The sequence below is a fragment of the Lactuca serriola genome, chromosome 8, assembly GCF_051521515.1.
Source record: "Lactuca serriola cultivar US96UC23 chromosome 8, Lser_US96UC23_V15, whole genome shotgun sequence".
NCBI classification, from domain to species: domain Eukaryota; kingdom Viridiplantae; phylum Streptophyta; class Magnoliopsida; order Asterales; family Asteraceae; genus Lactuca; species Lactuca serriola.
The window spans coordinates 91,124,702-91,135,029 of NC_136415.1; the positions used below are offsets into that span (position 1 = coordinate 91,124,702).

The following is a 10,328-nucleotide window of genomic DNA, read 5'->3' on the forward strand; positions in this document are numbered from 1 at the left end:
TCATGTTATCGTGCACATCATATGCCATATATGCAAACATGATGACATGGAAATTTTTAATTGGATGTTGCAAATTTTTAAAGACCCAACAAAAACGTACTTATTCTTTTTACCATTAAAGACAAAATTGTTGATCTTTTACCCCTGAATAACGATCAACTTAAATTCTTTGCCATCTAAGGCAATTTGTGAGCTGGTTACATGTTAACTTTAAACAATCTTCTGAGTTTTCTTTTCTTTTTTTTTTTTTTTTGCTTATGTGATGTTAAGTAAGCTAAAATGGCATGTAAATGATACACATTTTTTTATGGATCATTTGTAATCTTGTATGCTACATTTAGCTTACTAGCATTCATACAAACATAGAAAAGCGACTGAAAAAAGTTTATATTAGTGTCATTTATATGTCTACCAAATACATTGATTTAGTCCCATTCGAGACTCACCACATCAGATAAATGGTTCTATCATAATTTATTAATCTTTTTTTTTAGAAAAAAAAAAAAGCAACCAAATAAAAGACATGTACAAAAGATCACACCATCTAATTATAAAAGCAAATAAAATGGCTGATTTTAATGCTAACACGTTTGATGATCATATAATTTCCAAAAAAGAAACACAAAAACGGCCTACTGTTTCTCAAGATTGTACAACAAATGGACAGTCGTAACTTGATGCCAAATTCAAGCATTCATGGAGGCCAACCACTATTTCCCTTGTGTTGAAAGCATTATTTGCATATGGGGGGAGCTCAATAGTCAATATATATAGGCCATAATAGAGTCGTGAATTCATATACACATCATAATCACCATTTTTTTTATGTCAACCTTCAAGAGGAACAGCAGTATCCAGCTTCACTTTATTTAATCGCACCGTTCCAAGAATATACTCTGGTAATTCTTTCTCCTCCCTTCCCTGCAATTTGTCAAAAAAAAAAAGTTTAAATTAAACAGAACAGACTGTACTGCGTTTGGCATGTATTGGACTCTATATCAGTAGGACCAAAATTGCAAGTTTTTGTCCCACCCAAAAAGTAAAGACATATTAGTTTCAATTAAACATAACAAATTTGTACTGTGTTTGACATGCATTGGACCGGGACTAATACCACTAGAGAAAAAAAAATGCAATTTTTTGTCCCATCCCAAAAAGGTGGGAAATGGACTTGCTCTCAATATCTTGTCTGCAAAAGACGTAAATGGCCTCATGAATCTTGATAATGAAAATGGAAGTTGTTATTTAGTTGACAATGATGTAAGGAAATGAGTAAAGACCTCAATTAAGATGGCAAGATCAACAACGAGGCTTGTTACATATCCAAGAACAATACCGATGACACTCCTTGCAACGGATGAAGAACCAATATCCACATCAATCTGCGCATCATAACAAATAATTATAAACAAGTTATAAAAACTATTCATTTTCAGACTAAAAGATTTCAACCCTTTTTTTTTCCTAAAATGCCCTCAATAAAAGACAATACAAGAATCATGTGGACCAAAATCAATGAATGGCGTTAGTTATCTTGTAAATGACCGATAAGAGGAAATAAGCAACATTGATATGAGTATGACCATGCACGATGCATAACTAGGGCTATTTTCAATGTCAAGGATAAGAAGGGCATTTAGGTCTTTTTAATAATGCAAAAAAGTAAAAGTAGAAACCTCCAAAAAATTGTCTTGTCTTAGGTAGTTACAAGTTACGGCTTTTCCCAATAGGCAAGCTTTTGTCCCGACTGCACGTTTCACCATCCAATATCCCTGTCATGTCAAATGTCAAGTGTCAAGTGTCAAGTGTCAACCACTTTCTTCTTCAATATCATATCAACACAGAATATGATGAAAATAATATAGGATATAATAACCAAATCAATGGAAATACACTGCTATTTCTTGCAAATAAAATACCTGTACAATGCTTGGGATCAATTTGAATCTTGAATCACGAAATGCATCATTTCCATCAATAAACTTACCCAACAATGATCCCTTAGTTACAGGCCTATCTGCAGCATAATACATAACTAGGCTGTAGTTTGGTTTTGCTGGAACCTACACCAACATAACAACATATTTATTTAATACAGCGGCTAAAACAATATTTTTTCCATTTTAAATTAAAAATTAAAAAAAAAAAAAACAGTTAATGCATATATACCTGCAGGTTGACTACAAGGATGAATGGAAGCTTTTTTCCAGCTTCTGACTGTAAAATGAGAATGAGTTGGAATTATGGAAAATATTATATGGAAAGTATGTTGCTTTTATGGGTAAAAAATTATAATATCTTGATATTATTGGTAAAAAGATTAAACTACATTGATATTTCTTGTAATTTGGTCAATGGTAATGATAGCAAGAAACTTTTGATTACCTGTACAAGGCTTTTGGGATGCAAAGCCACTTTACTTCTAGAAGTTTCTAGTTTATACCAGTCAACTGCTATAAGCTTCAAAAGGGGATCCCCTCCTGCTACCTGAATTTATAAATAAATAAAAAAATCATTAAAAGTATAACTGACATATGGAGTAATGTTGTAATATGAAAATTTTGTTAGCATTATGAAAGATTTATTACTAGCATTACACCAACCATGTGATGCAATATGATTGGTTTGTAACAGTTCTTAAATATACAGTCATTTGTTATTTACTAATTTAGCACCACTTTTAGACAGAAGGGTAAAAATGTCATTTACTCACATTTAGACAGTTCATCTTAAAAAGAAACTCTTTGTTTTACAACCTAATCATCTTTTTGACAAGATACAAAAAGAACGAGTTAATAAAGAAAGTCATAAAAAAGAGGCTTTCTAATTAAGTCCCAACTTTTTATAAATTTGTCCTCATTTACTTTTTCTTTTCATTTCCACAAGTGTGTCATCATTTCCTCAAAAAGTAACATGACCTTAGTTGCCTTCAATGTTGTTAAATTGCTTTAAATTTTGTTTTTAACTACTTTACTATAAGAAAAATATTACCTTAGTACTATCTTTCATATATGTCTTCCCTCTAATCTTAAAACCAGCACCACTTGGAGATGTCCAACAGTTTGCATCAGATTCACTTTTCCCTTTGTGCATTGATCCATGAAACAGACTAGAATCAAGATTAACTGGTTCCACATTTGGATCTAACTCATGGCTTCCATCCATAGCTGTTTAGATTTTAACAAAAAAAATCTATAAATTAAGCAAGATTAAGAAAATTTAAAGACTTTGTAAAAGGCTATTAAGTTACCTTTCTTTGCTGTTAGAGCCAATCGGGCAATAGCCCATGAAACATTCTTTAGCTTCACTCTTTGGCCCTATTACACAAAGAAATAAGTATAATTTGGGTTATTATAGAGGGGATAAACAAACACTTTTCCCTAAAATTTTCAAGATCATGCATATAATATTACTAAAGATAAAAAAGGCAACAAACCTTGCTATCAAGTTGAGTGTTCTCATCATCTTCATCATCTGAAGATGATGAGGATGATGAGTCAGCAGCAATTGCATCATAAAACTCTTCAGCAACTTCTGCATCTTCAAACTCACTAATGGATCCAGAAGCATCAGAGCCTTTTGAAGCCACAAGTGTTGTTGATGATTCTGATGTAAGTCCAGGGCTTGCCCCAATATACGCCTTTAAACCTAAAACAATTCATCATAAATTTATTACAATGCGATGAATTATAAAGTCAACCTTATTACAAAAGGTCAGTTTCTAAATTACTATCATCATTAAACATCAAATCTACTAAACTGACAATTGGAATAATAATAATAATAATAATAATATGAAAGCATAAACTAACCTGAAACTTGGTTCAATAATGCATAAGGAATCGAATTTTCAAACTTTGAGCCTTGACCACATTTCCATTTAAACCAGCCTCTTGATTCTATCTCTAACATATGTGTTACAAGACATCTATCACCATGTGATCCAACTGAAGCTCTTAGATTCCTAATCTCCCATGAAGAAGCTATCAAAGAAAAAAAAAAGTAGTGGGTTGGCATGTTATTATATAAAAACAAAAAAAGTACTTAAATTTCAAGGGGGAAAAAAAAAAAAGATTTTCTTACGATTAATCTTTATTCTTTGATGTCGAGATTTTGGAGGATGCTTCTTATGCATTGCAGGAAACTGCAAGATTGCTGCATTATAGGTTCATTCAATAGTTAAAAGAGAATCATTTTCAAATTCCCAATATCTAATTTGTATTGAGAAATAATAGGTAACATAGAAAGGGAGGGCATATAGGTAAATTTACTTACTATATGTTCCATCTTGCCCACGAAACCATTGTCTAGAGAATATGAAATCGCACTTAGACTGCCATCTATAAGAATAGCACATCAGTTTTCGACTGATGAGAGATGACAAAAGAGATGAGTTAAAGGCTAAAATATATATAAAACAATATTAATATAAAAAATGATTGTTTTTATCATTTTATCAGTATCCCATGAAAATTAACATCTACATTCAGAATTTTTTTTTTAAAATAATAATCAATTGGAGAGCGACCCACCTAGTTAAGCATTTGAAATCATAAGATCCATAAACAACATCAGAATGACCACTTAAAGAATCTACGAGCTCTAAATCACCAGTCAATGCATCCCACCTGAAAATTTAATTTTTTAGTAAACACAAAAAAGATTTTATAACCCCAAAAGAAAAAAAAACAAATAAACTTATCAACATACTCATATCTTCTATGTCTATCAACGTTCAAAACCACCTCAAAAACAGTATCTGGACTTGCATCCACAACACCAACAGCCTTCACAAGTACAGTTTTGCTGCGCGACTAACATTATATAAAAAATAATCAATACATATATTTAATTTTCATATTTGAATTCATGTATCTATATAAATATATAATCAAGGTAAATATATACGGGATAAAAGAAAAAACTCATAAAGTTATCACCTTGTTGTCAGACACATCCTCAAAGAGTCTGACACCTGAAATTCAGTATCCAGTCAAAGAGTCCAATTTAATTCCATATAATATATATAAAAATAATGTAAGGGCAAAATGGGGATTAAAAAAGATTGTACCATTGATTGTACGAACACATCTCCACTCATGTGCTTCAATGACATCTGCAGCATCACCTTCCATGAACTCATTAGACCTTTGATGTCTACCCAAGTTTGATGATCTTCTCACAAGTGACTCTGGACCTATAAACAAAGAGAAAATCATTGATTCTTTATGATAAAAAAAGTATTTTAAAAGATTTATAAATATCTGGAAATGGTATGTTTAGTATCTTACCATGTCCTATTCTTATAAGCTTTTTTAGATCATGTGCATATCTCCTTACCCTTGGGCGACGCCCTTCAAGATCAATCCTTCCAATTAACAAATATTACAATCAGACCAAAAAAAAAAAAAACTTGGGTATAAAAATATATGCAACAAAGTTTCAATGTTTATAACAAAGGAGATTTTTGGAGTGACAACTTTGTGAAATTACATAATGGTCTTAGAAAATTATAAGATATGATTCAAGAGATAGCATACTCGTTCTCCATGTTCAATCTGTGTCTGGTGGAACTTTGAGATAGCTCAAACTCAGCCTGATAATTGTAGTTCAAGGAAAGATACATATAAGAAAAATAGAAAAAGAAAAACATGTGTAAAAAACGAATTAAGTAATAAAGATTGCAATTCTTTCTACCTGTTGTTTTGCTTGATCAAATGCTTCCATCCATTTTCGGGTTTCTCCTGCTGTAGCACAAGCAATCTTGCAATACATAATAAGAAAAATAAAATGACAAAACAATTGGATAAATGATTGGTAAGATATGTACAGAAATACCAGAAAATATCACTTACTTCTCCTTTCTTCTCTTCATCTAGTCGGTTGTAAAACCTTAGAACATAAAGATCCTAGAAAATATGAAAATAATCAAGCAAAGTAAGTCAATAACCTTTTGAGTTTAAGAAATGAATTGAATTTGATATTTAGACCTAAGTGTTTGCTTTGAAAACATCTACTAATGTTCAAGTAATTACAATAAATGGAGCTTGTTTGAAGTTCTTACACCATCATTGACCTTTTTTCGTCCTAGCTCCTCCACCATAAGTGTGTTCCCAGCAACACCCCTCCTTAGTGGTTTCTGCGTCGAGAATACTATGATTAAACCCTAGTGATTGATGAATTTCCAAATGTTCCCCAAAACAAAACAGAAGGTAGATAGCAATATGTGTGCTTTCAGAGAGAAAATATGCTGTAACTTGCAAGCAAAGGAATGAATCACTACAAGTTTATACCCTTGTAATGATTGATGTAAGAGCGTTAAATTATACCTTGTTCACTTCGTTGATCATGCAATTGTAGAATTGCATGTATTTAGATTAAGATGTAAAAGAGGAATCAAACTGGGGGTAAATTTGAAATTAAAACTTACAATGCCAGGGTTTTCATGAGGATCGCGTTTATACATCATCACGTATTTCCCACGAATATATAGAAATCGAAGATGACAAAACTCGCGCCCAATTGAATTGGTGCCCAAATGATAAACCCAACCGAAGTATTCGAACCTCGTCCGACTACACCCCTTCTCCTCCGCCCCACTCTCCGATCCTCCGCTTTCCGAAGACCCGCCTCCTTGACCTATCTTCTTCGTCGACGGCGGCGATTCCATTTCCTTCTCTCTCCGACCAGAAATTTTGTGGGTTTTTGAGATCAAAAATTCAATTACAAGAGCGAGAGAGTGTAACCCTTTTTGGATGTTATGGGTCAATAAAAACGGAGTAGAACGTTTATGATTGTTGTTGTTGTTGATGGTGATTCTCTTGGGATTCTGGGTAGAGACTGGAAGATGAAGAAACGATGAAATACCAGTTGGAAGATGGAGTTACATTCAAATTTAATGCGATCATTTTGACAGCTTGATGATTTTAGGAGGTCTGGTTTGAAATTTTGTAAATCTGATATCAAGAATTTGCCGACTACTGGATTAAAGTTTGATTAGAGAATCAATATTTTTCCAATTTCCATCTGTCTTTGTTTAAATATGTAAAGGAGAAAGCAATGAAAATAATGATATCCTACTTTTTGACATGACATTGTTCCTAATAGTGGTTGGATTCTTTTTAAAATACTTAAAGTAAATTATTATATTCGAATGCTGTTAGTGAAAAAACAAACAAAATCTTAATGTGTCGTGCACGTGTTTTGCTTAGTATAAAACGATCATAAGAACAAGGGTAATGTCATATTTAGGCAAACAAAAATTCCTAATGTGCTCATCTAGTCATTATCATATCACGAAAATGAGAGTTGTTAGAAACAACCAAAACTGAACCCGAACAAAATAAATATTGAGTTGGGTGTTCGTTTGGATAGATCGGTTTGATCTGATCCAATCAAATGAATCCAAATTGATTTCGGTTTTCAAAACATGAATCTGAATAGTTCAAATTAAATTCAAATCTGATTTGACCCGATCCAATTACAATTTGGTTGGATCGGTTTTTCCAAAACCAAAACATTTTAAAACGATATATAATTATAATATTACTCAATTGTACACAAGAATCAGAAACAATTTATTTAGTTGTAGTTTGAAATTTATAAACAAGTATTAAAAATATATATTATAGTTAAATATTTTATACATATAAACCGTTTGAGAAAAATACATATTAATGTTTTTTTATCAGGTGAAACGTTTTGAACCTATTTGAAAAGATAAATTGCAAAATTAATAAATAAGTATAGATATATATTATAAATAAATAAATAATAAATTTATTCTGGTTTTTTGGACTATTCGGTTCTTATTTTATAAACCAAAACCAATTCGAAATCATAAATAATAATTCAGTTTTGTTGAAAACCAAACCAAAAATCCGAATATCCAAACCAAGTAGTTAAATCCAAATTATCCGATTGAACAATTCAGTTTTATCCAAATAACGAACAGTCTGTATGATGTGACATGTAAGATGACAATTTTATGATGTTATAACAATAACCCATATCGAATAGTCTCAATAGAATATTCAATGTTATAAGGTGTGAAATTGTATCGGTTTATGTCTTTCTTGCAATAAAAAAGCATTGTAGTCTTTGCCGTGTTGTATGACTTAGGAGTTTTCAATATTATTTAAAAGTAATATGTCATTTAACACTAAAAACGAATTTAAATTCCCACCAAACCAACCACTTGCTATGAGTCATTATGGTTGTTATGGCCACATCACTCATTTTTGTATCTACAAATTCTTATCCAGTTTCGTATTTGTATGTCATTTGTTAAAAATATATAATACGGAATCTAGTTCCACTATCGTGATCAAATTCCACTAAACCATCATTAATCACTCACAATTCGTGTCAAACATAGACGATTAACAAAATACAACATAATAATAACTTCATCTAGGATTTGAGTATTTAAGTTAGAAATCTTATAGAAAAGGAAGTCATTTATTCCAATACTTGAATGCAGATTTCAACAAGTATCATGCAATAAGCAACCTTTTGGGATTATAAAAAAAATGTATTTTAAGTTTGAAGGGTTATAATATTTTGTTGATTCAATTGTAAGTATCATGCAATAAGCAACCTTTTGGGATTGTAAAAAAATGTACTTTAAGTTTGAAGGGTTACAATATTTTGTTGATTCAATTGTAAATATAATCATCCTTTTTCCCCCTCACTCTCTAATTAGTGTTTAAAGAAATTTGTTTTGGTTGGAAACATGACTCGTAACACAATATATGTAAACATACTAGTTTAAAATATAATGTGGTGGACAATAGCATATAAAGACATGGAAACATCTACTATATATTATCTGTTTTGTAGGATTTGTTTTTGAGCCAAGTTGTTAAACCCCAAAGCAAAAAATGCACTTCAAACAATTTTTTATCCATTTTATTATTTCAATGTTTAGCTAAGTTATTGATTTTTACTCATCAGATTATAAACATAATTTAAATACTCATCATAAATAAAAGTCCCTAAACACCAGCGACCTATGTGTATGGATTATCCCTCAAATTTTTGGGTGCAGTTAAAATTTTTTGAATTTTTTTTCCACCATAATCTAATTTTTCCGACATGCTACATGTAAAATCATATTACCCATGATATTTTGTTCAGGTCCCCCACTTTCCTTACATAAATTTAGATCAAAACAATCTTTTAAGCGATGTACCAAATTTTGATGAAAGGAGGAGAGTATAACATAACTAGTTTATAACCCGTGGGAACCACGGTTATAAAATTAATCAAACTTTTATAGTAAAAACTAAAAATTATTTATAATTATTTTAAATAAATTATTAATTTAAGAGATTTTTTTTATTAGTTATGTGAAATTATAATCATTGATTCAAATAAATATATAAAATTAATTTTTAATATATATTAGATATTTTTTATTTGTGAATTAATGAAAACAATAATTTAAAATTTAAAATTTAAAATAAAATGACATTAATGAGGAGGTCTAATAAATTTAAAATGAAAAAGTAATAGATTGACAAGTGACAACACATTGATTAAAATGTTTAATATGGTGACACATGGCAAAAGAACTACTATCTTATTAGTATAAAGATATCGTGTTCCACCCGTGTTTAATGGTCTCCTTAAGCTAGCAAGCTACTTGTGAGAGAGGAACCAAGTTGGGGAAGGGACCACTGGTGGGAAAGATTTTTTTAGAAACATAAAGTCTAGGTTGACTATCAATTATAATGTTGACTATCAATTATAAAGTGTAGGTTTACTTAATGTGCCTAGTGTCCCCCTTTTTTGAAAACATCGATATCATTTATAATTATTATTTGCTATGTAGCAACTCAAGGTCAGAGATTTGATTTACCCAAAACCATAAAAGAGAAAATAAACTACACAATATAAATATACATATTGAATATATAGATAATTTGTTTGGAACGTTGAAGATTATATAAACATACTAGCAAAATATTACAAAAAATTGCTATAGAAAGGTTGATTGACAACCCAATTAATTAACCCTCAACAATTCAATGGCGGATCCTCTATAGGGCCAGGCCCTGATTTTTTTTTTTTACTTACTAATACATATGTTATATATAGGATTGATTTGATTTTTCACTAAGTTTTTGGCCTCCGGACATCTTACGAAAATTTATTTATACAATTCAAGAAAATTATTATAATTATTAATTTACTCCAAAAAAAAACATAAAATCAAAAGGCAGCAGCAACAAATCAAAGATTTCAACAAGTAATTAACCGAAATCCAGAAGATTGTTGAAAAAAAATCAAAACCAAACCCAATAAAATTAGGAAAGTAATACTTT

At 30.6% G+C, this 10,328-nt stretch overlaps 1 protein-coding gene across 2 annotated transcripts; it reads right to left on the bottom strand.

Annotated features, from left to right (window-relative positions):
- Nucleotides 1-526: 526 nt before the first annotated feature.
- LOC145066132 (protein ENHANCED DISEASE RESISTANCE 2-like) lies at nucleotides 527-7,001 on the bottom strand. Of its 2 annotated transcripts, none has more exons than XM_079013315.1 (22): nucleotides 6,431-7,001; nucleotides 6,065-6,139; nucleotides 5,856-5,909; nucleotides 5,698-5,763; nucleotides 5,541-5,596; nucleotides 5,292-5,368; nucleotides 5,072-5,197; nucleotides 4,941-4,975; nucleotides 4,711-4,814; nucleotides 4,533-4,628; nucleotides 4,276-4,340; nucleotides 4,084-4,155; nucleotides 3,813-3,983; nucleotides 3,437-3,648; nucleotides 3,251-3,317; nucleotides 2,992-3,167; nucleotides 2,386-2,487; nucleotides 2,170-2,217; nucleotides 1,920-2,063; nucleotides 1,677-1,772; nucleotides 1,281-1,382; nucleotides 527-921 (listed from the first exon to the last, which is right to left on the bottom strand). In XM_079013315.1, exons 1-22 carry the CDS (start codon nucleotides 6,668-6,670, stop codon nucleotides 829-831), a joined length of 2,277 nt encoding a protein of 758 aa, XP_078869441.1. In that variant the 5' UTR covers nucleotides 6,671-7,001; the 3' UTR covers nucleotides 527-828. The 2 variants fall into 2 exon arrangements, with proteins under 2 accessions (XP_078869441.1, XP_078869440.1); XM_079013314.1 differs by having other exon boundaries at nucleotides 4,276-4,367; nucleotides 6,431-7,000.
- Nucleotides 7,002-10,328: the final 3,327 nt, after the last annotated feature.

Bases quoted from the DNA above. Each gene is read 5' to 3' on its own strand.
- LOC145066132 (XM_079013314.1), bottom strand. From the start codon at position 6,670: ATGGAATCGCCGCCGTCGACGAAGAAGATAGGTCAAGGAGGCGGGTCT. The intron at 1,773-1,919 runs GTATTTTATTTG...TTGACATGACAG, and splicing joins TGATCCCAAGCATTGTACAG to GGATATTGGATGGTGAAACG. The intron at 1,383-1,676 runs GTTTCTACTTTT...TATGATGCGCAG, and splicing joins GACAAGACAATTTTTTGGAG to ATTGATGTGGATATTGGTTC.